The 14559-nt window shown below is 39.4% G+C and overlaps 1 protein-coding gene across 1 annotated transcript in view; it reads right to left on the reverse strand.

Annotated features, from left to right (window-relative positions):
• Window positions 1–14559, reverse strand: part of znhit6 (zinc finger HIT-type containing 6) — a 64545-nt gene that overhangs the window by 24841 nt on the left and 25145 nt on the right. The window contains exons 6-7 of the mRNA XM_041790446.1: window positions 2629–2697; window positions 2293–2373 (exon numbers count right to left, since the gene is read on the reverse strand). Coding sequence (XP_041646380.1) covers window positions 2293–2373; window positions 2629–2697 — 150 coding nt within the window. The remainder of the gene's footprint in view (window positions 1–2292; window positions 2374–2628; window positions 2698–14559) is intronic.

The following is a 14559-nucleotide window of genomic DNA, read 5'->3' on the forward strand; positions in this document are numbered from 1 at the left end:
CACTCACTGCTGTTTGTGAGAGTGTAACGCCTGTAATTCTACAACTTTACTTGTGTGTAACATGTAGCAGACAAGAACCTAATGATGCACCAGCCGTGTGATAATGCCATAAGTTTAGGAATCATCTTCTACAATTTTACATCTTTTGTCTGTATGTACATGAATCAGGGATGGGACTAAATAATGAAGAGGCAATAGGCTCATTCTGTACTATTCTGAGGTGTAATATTTATGCCCCTGCAATGTTTTACTATGAATGGGGAAGGGGAATAAAGGGGAATGATGTGATCCTCCACCAGCATCAGAGGTAGATAGGGCGTGAGAACGGAGGTGAGACTAGGATTGGCAGAAAGATCTGGGAGCTCAGCTGTGACTGTGCATGTCTGATTGTGTCTATATGAGGAGCTCCCACTGTGCTGCACTCTCTTGCACTCCTGCATACCGTGGCGTGATATTTGGTGAAGTGACACTCAAGGCATAATGACGTTGGAGGTTCACTATGATGTTGCTATGGAAATGCACCGTGAAAACACCTACTATATTGTTGTCTTGACAACAAATATCAAATTGAGGTGCCAAATGAAGATATTTTAGAGTCAGCACTGATGAATCTATTGTGATGCAATCCAAGTCCATAAGTAGTGCGTACATGTTTTACATTTGTTTTTCAGCTTTATAGTCTTCATTGAAGAGACAGGACAGTAGATAGTGTTGGAAACAGGGATGAGAGAGTGGGGTGAAAAAACCACAGGCTGGATTTGAACCCGGACATCTGCATACATGGGGCGTGACTTAAACACTAGGCCATCTGCGCCCCTCATTAATGTGTTTTATGGCACTGATCACATGCTTATTCCCCCTTTCAGCACACTTTAGTTAAGCACTTGCAATGTTTCCTCACAGCCACAGTGTGTAAAGAAAGTACACCCGTGCCCCTTAGAGTCTCTTTTACTTTAAAATTCCCAGACAGCTCAGTGGACAAATCAGAAGTCCTCTGCACCTTAGGTTATGAAAAATTTCACTTGTGCCGATTGCTAATCTCCTTTTTAATTCATAACAAGTTCCTTTTTCATGTTTAAATTGGTGTCTAACTAGGGGTGCGAGATGAGACTTTACACATTTTTTAATTTTGGAAAAAAACAAAAAACACATGGGTGGATAGTATGTCCTTTATACAGCTGAAAGTCATAATCACAAAACATTAAGTCTATTCAGAAATGTTTAAACTAACTGCTCTTGTACTGAATAGGCAATCAATGCTTACACACAGTTTGTCTTGTCTAACTCTGACTCATTCTGTACATTTCAATGCTCTTCCAATTAAACCTTTCATTTTAATACTGTACCACCTCTTTATTTTACTACACTATGCACTCATCCCTACAATTACAATAATTATATTTAATATCTAATTCAATAATACATTATAAAAGCATTTAGATTATTTTGAAAGTACTTTTAAAATGTTTACAACAGACTGAAATATAAAGAGCTGCATCAGTAAAATCAAACTATTTCTCATCCACTTTAAGGACATCCATATTTAAAACACAAAATAATAATAAATGTCAATAAAATATTTGCTGTAATTTAAAGAAATAGATTATTTTATCATTTTGTGGTCTTTTTTTTCATACGAGCTTTGACAGTGTTGAGCACGACACACAGATGAGTGTGTGTTAATGTGTGTGTGTTGGTGAGCGAGTGTGTCTCTGCTCTGCTGTCAGACAAACAGGGCGTGTTTAACTGCTATCTTTTATAATTTCCGGTTTGGTATTGTTGTCTGTAAGGAGAGCTGCTGCTCCAAGTGTCTGCGCAATATTGATCTTGCAAGATGGATTTTCTATGACGAGAAATCTTGTGGCATTTTGATCTTGCGAGATCTCGTGGCACGGCATCTCGTCACACCCCACGTCTAACCAAAGTTCTTTAATTTCTTTCAAAATAAAAGCAGGTCTGTATCCAATAGGAAGCCAATTACCCTTGATTTAAGACCATACAAAAATGCAAAATGAAACAAAATTAGTTTTCATGGAATTTTGAAATATGATAAAATGAGATTAATTAAATTTACCCGTAGAAATTCTAAAATGAATAGCTATTAAAACTTTGAAATAGACAACCACACATTATCTACCATCATTAAGTAAATGCTTCATTGCTTCTGAGGTTCCGCTTTGTGACACAGATGTGGAAAACATGAACTGAAGCTAAAAAAAAGGCACAAGAATGACAAATTGTCCAAAACAAAGAAACCCCGGGTAAGTTAAGCATCATTGGTACATTGCTTACTTTTGTCGTGTCACAGGGTCAGACTCTGTGGGATGGATGTAAGGGGTCAAGATCTGTTCCAAGGTTTTCTTCTCAGACACCCTGAAGCATAAGAAAATCCGTGAAGGACAACCACACGTCTATTATCAGTCAAATCACTTCAAGTCATGGTTGTGAAAGATACTGCAAAAAAACAAGGAACCAGTTTTTCGTCCTTGTCATGCTGCAGCTTCTAAAGGTACATGAATATTCAATGAGCAACTCACTCATTTTAAGTTTATGTGCAGTAGTGAGTGCTTTAGGAGACACTTTGATGACTATATTATTCAGTAAATTAAATATAGTTGTATGACTCACCTCCTCTGACTGAACTCGGTGCCGCTTTGAGGAAAGATGAGCTTCACGTGCCACAGGAAAAGTCGTTCTCTAAATGGGACACAGAGATAGTCATATTCGAGTTTATCAAAAACAGTAGTGCTTGTTGTCTGTTTTTCTACACAGACAGATGAGGTCACCACTGCTCTCCACCACAGTCAAACACAAACGCTCTTGTTCGAATTCAGAGCATAAAAAGGATTCAGCCTTAATCTATTCAAGACAATACGCCTGGCTGCTTCCAAAATCTTGTCCATCTGCATGACAGTGTGTGAGTAAATAGTAAACCAGAGTCACCATGGAGACCATGACATATACTCTCAATACTAGGACACCAGCTGGTGGCTATCGAATAATGATCTCTTCTTCTGGGGTAATGCTCTGGGCAGTAACTATTACATGTAGCTGGAGTTTTATTGGGGTTGCTGGGCGTGCTCTATGACCAAACATTGATCCCCAAAGAGCTGCTTTGTTCTTGCGTATTAATGTGATCATGATGAAAAATAGGCAACAGAATGTAATATATTGACAGCTTGGGAGATAAAACTAACAAGCTTAATAAAGGCCTTAAACTTTTTATGTTTTTTATGTATTAAAATAACGAAACAGAAAGGGGAAATGATTGTTTAATGACAATCAAATGTTTTTTGGTGCCAGATGGGCTGGTCTGAGTATTTCAGAAACTGCTGATCTACAGGGATTTTCATGCAAAACCCTCTCTAGGGTTTACAGAGAATGGTTCGAAAAAGGGAAAATAGCCAGTGAGCAGCAGTTGTTTGGACAAAAACACCTTGTTGATATCAGAGGAGAATGGGTAGACTGGTTCAAAATGTTTGAAAGGCAACCGTCACTCATTACAGCCAAGGTATGCAGAATACCATCTCTGGATGCACAACACATCAAACCTTGAGGAAGATGGGCTACAGCAGCAGAAGACCACACCGAGTGCCACTCCAGTCAGCCAAGAACAGGAAACTGAGGCTACAATTCGCATGGGCTCACCAAAATTGGACAATAGAAAACTAGAAAAAAATGGCCTGGTCTGATGAGCCTCAATTATACCTACGACATTCAGATGGTCCATGAAAGCATGGATCCATCCTGCCTTGCATCACTGGTTCAGCCTGGTGGTCTATTGGTGTGGGGGATATTTTCTTGGCACACTTTGGGCCCCTTAACACCAACTGAGCATCATTTAAATGCCACAGCCTACCTGAGTATTGTTGCTGACCATGTCCATCCCTTTATGACCACAGCGTATCCAACTTCTGATGGCTACTTCCAGCAGGATAATGCACCATGTCGCAAAGTTTACGTCATCTCAAACTGGTTTCTTGAAACATAAAAATTAGTTCAATGTACTCCAGTGACCTCCACGGTCACCACGTCTCAGTCCAATAGAGCACCTTTGGGATGTGGTGGAACGGGAGATTCACACCATGCATGTGCAGCTGATAAATCTGCAGCAACTGTGTGATGCATGCACCAAAATCTCTGCGGAATGTTTCCAGCACCTTGCTGAAACTGTGCCATGAAGAATTAAGGACTAGCAAGGTGCATCTAATAAATTACTGGTGAGTGTGCATTGAGAAGGTGAAAATCACAAAAAATTAAACTATATCAAAACCACAAATACAGTTTGCTAAAAGTTATCTGACAATTACAATATACAGAACTCTTGGCATTTAATCTTTATTAGTAAAATATCTGATAGCCCATAATAACACTGATTTACTACGTCGTCTTGAATCATGGCTGTGTAAGCATGCCTGATTGCATAATCTCCCTGGGACTTTAGACTCCAACAGAACATTTTATGAAAACTTTTCATGGGCTTTCACACATAAACAGGCTATAAAGTGTTGATAATTCCTAGTGCATGGTTACATCATTTCAAATGCTGCTCCAATTTGTCTATGTGTGATTTCAGTGTCTAGGTTTATCATGTGGGTATCAGCTGATGTCTGCGTATTACATCAATCAGACATTAAACATCAGTAGCATTTCAGCCTTTATGTCAGTAGCTGTAAACTTATGTTTTTATGCATCTTAAAACCTTTAAAATCCATATGCTATATGCGCTCGCTGTTCGACTTTTGTCATTAAAATGATGCAGATTTTTTTTTTTTACCATTACAGTATAAGGGTTGTGGATTTATTAAAATATGCAGCTTGATTCATAGCAAGCTGAAAAGTGGAAAAGTTACAAAATAAAAATATTTTTTTGGCAAATCTAAATAAGTCTGATCCATGGCAAAAACAGTGAGCCAATCCGAGGAGGTTTACTGACAATGGCTTTGACACCATGTCAAGCTCAGGCTAGCTATCTGTGATACTCAGATTAGTAGGTGATGATCTTGGACAGTGTTTCCCAACCGTTTTTCCCTGGCGCTCCCCCTACATGCACCTAAGTAAAGCGGTGCCCCTCCAGGACCCAAGAGAGAAGAAAAAGTGACAACTACCATCAAAAATCAACATAGATTTTAATTGTTTCACTGATAAAACCATAAAAAAGGCCTATGCCTTCTTATCAAAAAATCTCTGTATAAACTACTTAACAACTGCTTTATCATGGTTTTAGTTATTATTTTTAAATTGAATTTTGGCAGCCTCAAAACAGACAAATCATTGCATCCCCCCGGGGGGTCCCGGACCCTAGGTTGGGAACCAGTGATCAAGGAGTGTAAAAAACTTTTTGGGTGTATTTTGGATTTATGAGTGAGATGCTGGATATGCTTAAAACACCTGCACTGTCTAAAACCTGAAGACAAGCAAACAGACACTGAAACTTTGGGTTTTAGCTCTTATACACCCTTAATTAATTGATTAACAGCATCATATTGTTACTACAATACTGACCAATGTTATCACATATTGCATATTTTTCTCAAACATTGTTGGCCTAAAAGAACTGTTGCTTTGGGCAACCATAGCTGACTGAAACATTGTTTTTAAATCCTGTCTACCACAGTTATTTGCCCTACATACTGAGTCGAACTACAAGGACTTGAAATGACCAAGACCTCAAAATTTGCTGTTTTTAGGGTGAAGCTGATTCATGGACCAGTTCCACAGGAGTACAGAAGGACAGAGGCCTTCATGGATCTGAGGGATGAAGATGAAACGACCCAAAGCATAATTTTAAGGCAAGTAGGGGTAAGTTTGTCATTAGAGGTTACAACTCCTCAAGAGAGGTTTAGAGCATGACTTTGGGTTTCTTGTCACATCTTTAATGAAAGGATTTTCAAATTCTTTTGGGCTTGTGTAGTACACAACTATGCATATTTACCTTGAACTGATTCAGAAAATAAAGCAGACCTATTTTGGTGTCTAGCTGAAACAAGCATGCTTCCACAGTACAAGTATGTGAGCATGCTGTAATTAGGTCATGATTATAATGTTGTTAGTCAGCCTTTTATATTAGAGTTGAACTCAAAATGCACCTAAGGCAGAAACGAGTAGAGTTTGTAAAAGACAAAAGAATTAGTCATTTCATGAATTAATCATCGTTCTTTCATTTTCAAGCAAAAATTCTGAGAAGAATATGATCTTATTGTCTTAATTTGGAGTATTTGTTTGTTGCTGTGTTTTCATTAATTGAAATAGAAGACTGATTTGGGGGTGTATGCTGTATTTCAGACAAAACAACAGAGCTGAGGATGCTTCATCAAGCTCTGAGAGAATAGATTTTTCATTATTATCCACTTCACTAACTCACTTTCATAGGCTTAACCACTGGCACTATAGTATGTCTTTGGTGGGGTGGTTGGAGTGTTATTTAGTTTATTGTTTATCTATCTGCTTTTACTTGTATTATTTCTAAAATGGTGTGTATGTCTTTTTTTAAATTACCCTCCATCCATCATCTTCCACTTATCCAAGGTCAGGTCATGCTCACTCCATTCTGGGGGATCCCGAGGCATTCCCAGGACAGAGGGGATATATATACTCCCACCAGTGAGATCTGGGTCTGCCCTAGGGTCTTGTCCCTACTGGTAGTCCCTGGAAGATCTCCACAGGGAGGTGACCAGGAGGCACCCTGATCACATGGTCAAACATGTCAACGGACTCCTTCGATGAAAAGGAGCAGCAGCTGTACACCGAGCTTACTGCAGATGTCTGAGCTCCTTACCCTATCGCTAATAATTTTTCCAGCAAGCCAGTTCCAAGGCTGGTGCTTGGATAGAGCTGGAGCAGGTCTGGAGTTACTTCGATTCAAGAATCACCAAAGAACCACCTGTTTTTGGCTGAATTGGGTCGACGGCTACATCCTTATGTCAGTGTAAACGTCACTGTGCTTCTCTGTTTTATCAGAAACTACTGTTTCATGGTCTTTCAATTTATTGATTATTTGCTCAATTCTGCGCTCATAGCCAGCCACAGTTTCCACAAGCCGAATATTCTCGATGACCGGCTTGGTCCTCGTAGCTTCTCCAGCTTTCTTTGTACCTCATCTAAGGACCAGTCAGGAGACAGCTCGTCTCTTACTTGGGTTACTGCTGCTTTGCTTTTATATCCATTTACACAGTTGTTGAGCGTACAAAACTCAACTTTTCCTTGTAATGGTACATTCCAATCCTACTCCCAGCCCCCAGCATAAGCACACAAGGCCCGAGCGTAAACTGACTCTTTCCTCTGGACCAGCAAGAAGTTGGTACCACACTGGCCCTGGTAGTCTCGACCCAGAGTCAAGTTCTTTGATTATTGAAAAACAAAGTACACTAGATTAGGCTCTAGCTCAGAACCAGCAGAACCGGCTATAAGCGAGCTGCCGGTATAAGTGAGGGAACTCATTTTGACTGCTTATGTGTGCATTCTTATTCTTTTGGTCACTACCTAAAGCTCACAACTGTTGGTGAGGGTTGGAATGTAGATTGACTGGTAAATTGAAAGCTTTACCTTTTGATTCAGCTCCCTCTTTACCTGGTACACTGCCTGCAGCACTGATGATGCTATACCAATTCACCTGTCAATCTCACAGTCCATTTTACCTTCACTCATGATCAGGACCCCAAGATAGCCGACCTCCTTCACCTGGGTCAAAGACTCAGTTCCCACTTGGAGGATGTCATAGACAGCACTTTGTAACTTCCTTTTGAGAGTGAGTTATGAATAAAATAATTTCTCTACCTATCCATATATCCATGCATCTTTCTATTATTCTTGTAAATTTCAGTAGTGGCCTGTGTTGGATAAAGGTACCGTAGAACTTACAAGTTGGATACTTAAATATTTGTTGGGTCCCTCATAACTGTTGCAGATTGGTACCATTTATTTGTGGAATATGAGTACCATGTTTAACAGCAATCTAGCCAACCACTGTTAAATATTTCTCATTCAATATAATTAATGGCTTGACTGATAGTCAAACCAACTGCAGTGCAGCTTCATCTAGTCTCTGGTTAAGTCCCGTTTAAGAAGTCATGGCAAAGCTTGTCAGGAAGAAAAAATGAAAATATATAAGATTTTATTTGGGTCAGTTGTGACAGTGAACTGCACAAACTGCAACAAAAGGCCTAATAAAAATGAACTGCAGAGATGTTTTTGACTGTAGGCATAGTTTCGGTATTGAGAGGTTGTTTTGAGGCTCTAGATGGAAACATAAGATGGTTCATAGCCTGTTATTTCCTTGAAAACAGAAACAGGATGGAAAGGGGGTTCAAGAATGAAGAGGTATGTGTAAAACTGGCAGGACAACCAACAAAAGGTGGTTATGAGTTTCCACTTGGCTGTGAGGACAGGATGAAGGATGGGAGAGAAGACAAGGGGCTGGGTGGGGATTCCCTACGCAACTGGAGGAGGAACCCAACACCTCCAACCCCTTTAGTAAGAGGAGTTTAAGAGTTTCGGATGAGTTTCGTCTCCGGTGCAACTGTGCGTACATGTGCACACGTGTGCAGGTGTGTTTGCGTTTGTACGTACAAGCGATTGAGGGTGGGGCACCAGGTGTGATGCCATTATTCTGTCATTACAGCAGATGGAAACTATGTCTTTCCAATGGAAAAGGGGCTTGCCCCAAGATGCATGCAATCATTTCAGGCAAGGCCACAGTGCATACCTGGGACACATGCCAGCATTCATTGTTTGGGAAAAAGAGGAGAGAGCGGTGCTAAAAATCCATAAAGAGGCACCTGAAACTGTTTTCGCTGAAGGGTGAGAGAGAATTTTAAAATTTAAAGGAGGCACGTAGCGAGCTGTGAAACAGTGGATGTGAGAGGAGGTTGCAGGGTGTAACTGTGCACACAAGGAGCACACTTTCTCCAAAAACAAGTCTGTTTATAAAGATTAAGTGATTAAACCACATAAAGGTTATACTGAAAGGTTTATACCATCATCATAATTCCATATTAAAGCTATCTGATCCCTCACGTGTCCTGCATTAAAGACATTTTATCCTCCAAGAAGGATTACTCATCAAACAGCTTGTTGGACCACAAAGCTTTAGACTAACTTAATAAAATGGGATGATGCAGTAGAGAGCTCAAAAATGTAAACTTGCTTCGGTTACAATATTGTAAACGTGATTAACTGCTTTCTTTTAGTACACAGACCAGAAAGAATGCTTTACAAGGTCCAGATTTTTAAGGACACTTTGTGATGACTTCTGAAGTTAATACTGTGTGCTCTGAATCCAGATTGTGTTTATTTCGTCTCACTGAGAAACCTCAGCATCCTTGGAAACAAACCATGAGGTCTCAAATTATTTTCAGCATCCTGGGTTGCATCCTGAGTGGTTACTGTTTCATCTTTCTTAAATTGGCAGAACAACAACAGTTTTTGTTCCTCTAAGTAGGAAACACAATATTTACACAATAAAAAAATAACTGAATCACCAGTCTGGATTTGCTAGAAGTCTTTTAAGTAGAACCAAAGCCCCAGTTTTAGGGAATGACGTCTGTTGAATGTTTCAAAACAAAAGCTATAATTTTCAGTTAGTCAATGCAGAGATGAAATTTATTCATGCCCTATAGCTAGGCTTAAAGACGACAAAAGCATAAGGACAGATGATTTAAAATATTTTGATGAGGATGTCATTCCTTTACATAGATGATTTGGTCATCTTTGCCCTCAGGACAAGGCTTTGGTGTGTACCATCTTTGTCCTGCTTTTCACTCAAAAAATGAGTGTACAGTGAGCAATGCTTTTGTTTTAAATGCATATTAAAAATCTCAGAAAGTCACTGGCATTTCAAGACCCAATTTCGCCTCTCTTTATTTATAAAACTGTTCAACTGTCTGCCATAATAACGGTGACTGAGACATAAAGCAGGCTCAAAAAGATGATGGATGAATGTGTTAACAAGAAAACAGTCTGCTGATTAAGTAAAAGATTGGAGTTGATGGCGCCATCAACACCAGAAAGCCTGGTGATCTGGCAGTCAAAGCAGATCCATCTGGCTGGATTAAAAATTGGAACAACCCAAGACAAATGGCTCAACAGCACATGAAACCATGTGTCCTGAGAATCTGCCCGTCAGAGGAAGATGCCAGGATCTGGGTGGCAAGTAGGTGCTGTGAGATTGGGATGACAGGACTTTGGGGCCTCTCTGTTGAAAAATAACACATAAATCAAGCTTCCAAAGCCCAGCTGTATCGTCAACATTCGGGACAGAGTCGCAGAAAAGACAAAGATGACAGACAGCTGTATTTAATGTTGGAGTGGTACTCACAGGGCAACTCACAACAAGCTGTGTCAGGGAAAATAACAATAATACCACCAGTGTTTCCCAAATTTTAAGAACACTTCGATGGGCCACATGGGTATATTAACAGCCACACAAGATCATTTTCCAACCATTTTTTGTGTCTTTTTTCAATTTGTATCTGTGCACTCTAGAGAGACATCCACTAGTATGTTCTTCCTGTAAATGCAACAGGTGAGGTGCCACATCTCATGAAGCTGTTGTTTCAACAATTTCATCAGCTTCTTTCTGAAACTGTTCTGTATTCCTGCACTCTGATAACCCATTTTTGGAGCCCATATGCATTTATTATTAGGTATAAAACTTAATGTGGAAAAAGAAAAAAATATTCGATCAAAAAAAGGTCTATCTGCATGAGAAATGCAGCAACAGCAGGAAAACAGGAAGTGACACCATACACTTACTGTGTCGCTGGCACCCAGGCTTAATTGTTGATTGGCTAATACTCAAGTCACGTCTTGCCAATCAGACTGTGCTGATAACAGGGCATCTGGAGTGAATATATAGAGAGTGAAAATAAAGCCAGAGGGGAAGACACACTTTGTTGTGGAACCAAAGTAGAACACTTTTTGATTAATTAATTTTATAGATTATTGCTCAAATTAAGCACAGATAACAATAATTGGCCAAATGCCAAATATCGGCTTTAATCATCTTCAAAACCGATAATCAGTTGAGTCCTAGTCTTCACGCAACATACTGCTGATGAAAACTGTCAAACAAACAAAACACAAAAAAACTAGAATGGCCGTCTGAGGCGGCAGACCCACGCCTAAGCAGCGCCACCGAGGAACTTACGCTCCCATTGATTACTATGGTGTTCAAAATTTTGAAGCCCGAGAAAAACCGAACGGGTGCACGGATCATCACCAAAATCAAATTGATTCTTCCCTGTCACTATCCCAATGTTCCCTGAAAGTTTGGTTAAGATCCGACTTTTTGTTCTCGAGTTATCTTGTACACATACAAACGAAGAAACAAACAAAGATACGGAACCCTTTACATAATCCCCTGCTGATTTCATTGGCGTGGGTAATAAATGTACAGAAAAGAGTTTGGGTGGGTTGCCCATCCCTCCTGTCCACATAGTACAGTGTAATTCTGCGGGAAACACTAATGCCACAACACAGCTATGCTACATTAATTCATTTACTGCAAGACAATTTTACATTCTTCAGAATCCCACACTGTGATGTATAATTACATGATTAAGTGCAGGATTCATTTATTTCCTGATATGTGGTGTAGGGTTGTGCATTTATAAAAATGCAAGTAAAGAGTCAGTTGTATCAGCATTATTGTCATTACAATGAAACTTAAATAACTGTGCTGACTCATTCATCACAGATGGACCAAGATGTACATCTTTGGTTTGTTAGCTTCATGCTAAAACACACTGGATATTCCAATTAATGGGGCAACAGGTTTGGCAAGCCAATTGAGGTCTTTTTATCTTCACTTACAGATTCAGATGCTAAGCTAGTTACTTAGTATCTCTACAGTTGTTAACATAGTGCTTGTGTCATCTGATGGAAATGCTTTTTTCTTTGTTATACATTCATTTTAATAGTTTCAATCCGGCCCACAAGCATAATATGCACCATCTTAAGAGTTCCAATTTAATCCGTTGTTAATTTTGTACAATTTTTTCAATTAAAGCCACTACGGATAGATGAAAATATGGATGTGTGATATAATCTGAATGATATCAGTATTGGCAGATGTTAGCTGAGAGTCATTTATCAGTATTTGCAGATCTGCTGATATTTATTACTGATATACTGGCTGTAAATATTGGCAGTATGTACAAATATGTTAGGGAATTTTAGGCAGGTTTGGTTGTTCATTGGTTTATTTTCAAGTGCATTTCAAGGATTCAAGTTTTAGGTCTAAATTACATTTCTGGGGCGCACCGGTAGTCGAGTGGTTAAGGCGCACGCGGGCGTTCGAATCCAGCCTGTGGCACCATTTCCTGCATGTCTCTCCCCGCTCTCTTCCCTGTTTCCGAGTATATCCACTGTCCTCCTCTATTTTATAAAGGCAAGAAAAGGCCCAAAAATAAATATTTAAATTACATTTCTAAAAATATTCAATTGTAAGTATCAGCACATAGGGTATGTGCAAAAGGCCAATGTTCCCCATCTTGGGGGATCAGTTTGGCGGACTTGTTTTGAGAGGAACGTATACAATCTTTGCAATATTTAGTTCGTAATCTGAAAATACTCCAGAGGTGTTAGGCCACTGAAACAATTTCTTCAGCTTAATTCACTGGGTCTTGAACATAATATGTTACATCATCAAGGTACAATGCCACTTTTTGTCCGAGAACTCCTCTATGCCTTCCTGAAAATGATGTGGAATATTTCAGGGCTATAGACAGCGGATCTGTGGCCAATCTAAAGAGTAGGAGTGCCACAAGTGAGCAGAAAATAATGATTTATTCTTCTTTAATAATTTTTTTTGAGGCTATCTTAAAGCATTTAAATATGCCACAGCCAACACCTGGTGGTAGCACAACCTTACAAACAGGCACTGATAAAATCATGGATAATGTGTATTTTTAGGATGCGATAAAACATGACAACTTTTTTAATGGAATGACTTGCAAATATTCCAAAATCATGAATCCTCCTTAACGAAGTGTCAGCATCTTCTTTTACTGTGCTTCATGTCTTCACTTATTTTCACCAATCTCAACCACTGACATAATCCTGCTGCGTCTTATTTTCCTTTATACTGCCTTCAACTTCTTAGCCAATAACTTCTCTGAAATAACGTCATGAGCACCAGAGTGAAGAGTCAAGTGGTGATACAGTGGATCAAATAGCCAAAAAAGATTTTAGAGCATCACAGTATTTTAAATATCTTGGAATATTTTTCAAATATTGATTTTGGCATCAGCAATTTCAATCATATCACATGAGTTAAGACCTGGCTTGAGCTTCACATGCTGCACAAATGCTACAAGGTTCAATCATGAGGTCAACTTTTCCTGAAAAGCTCAGAATACACTCCTCCTCAATTCTGAGAAAGCATGAAAATGTTTAACATATGCAGCGTCAAAGTACACACGTGTCTATAAAAGGAGCGGCGGTTCTCTATAGGCCTGCTTGAAGCAGCATGAGGCTGTGAAGCTCATTAGTCTGAGAGGAAAAGATGTTGAAATGAAGAAAAATTAAGACATTTTTGCCATTCCTAAACTCTGACCGGCAATGGGGCAAAAGTTTAATTAGGCTTGAAGTGTAGAAACATTGGCCTTAGGTTTCCTGTCCTGAGCTAATGTTTTGAACTAATGGAAAGTTGACCTGTTGCTCTAGCTAGAGGTAAAGTCATAATATTACACAGCTCATTAAGATTAATCCTCAGGGGACAATGCATGCTTGGACCAAACTGCAGTGTAGTCCATCTAATAGTTGTTAATGCATTTTGCCAAAGCAGTCACAATATCAGAGTGGTTTAAAAAGCCAAAAGTCATAAACACTAATGTTCTTCTATCTAAGAGCAAAACTATGTTATTAATTATGAACAACACATGGGAACCCAATTTTAAAAATTTCAGTGAAACAGTCATGACACATTGCAAGATCATATTCTCTCCGGTTCATGAAGCACCCTCAGATTTCTGCCTAATTTACGGTTTGGTATTCCCCTCAGAGCCAGAGAGCTGCATGTAGCCTACAGTTATGTGGCCAAATGTGATGACAGCATCTGCAACACTGATGAAACTGCTGCTTACCGCTCTGATGCGAGGTTTTGCCTGATATGGCAGACAGCATAAACTCTGCTCTGCATCGACTGTGGTTAATCAAGCCGATTGCTGCTGATTGTTTCATTTGCACTTTTTGGCACCTGAGTGTGCGAAGTGATGAAGAGTCACCCTGGAAATTAAACCTGGGGTGAAATATGGGTTTGTCTGTTTTAATCAATTTGTGCATTCATTCATTACGTGCAATATTTCTTACGCCACTTGGGTGAGTATTACAGCTAAGTCTCAGCATTTTCAAAATTACAATAATTGGTCTAATTGAGGTTTCTAAGATTACACACGATTTTCATTGTACCAGAACTGCACCATCAGCAGGTTTCTGCACATGCATTTCTACTGCACCTTCATGGCAGGGAATAAAAAAGCCTAAGCCCTGATGTAACTGTGAAGGCAGTTCAGCATGGTTTTACTGCTTCTAGACATTATAAAGCACTGAATCATGGTG

The sequence above is a fragment of the Cheilinus undulatus genome, linkage group 7 (assembly GCF_018320785.1).
Source record: "Cheilinus undulatus linkage group 7, ASM1832078v1, whole genome shotgun sequence".
Lineage (NCBI taxonomy): Eukaryota > Metazoa > Chordata > Actinopteri > Labriformes > Labridae > Cheilinus > Cheilinus undulatus.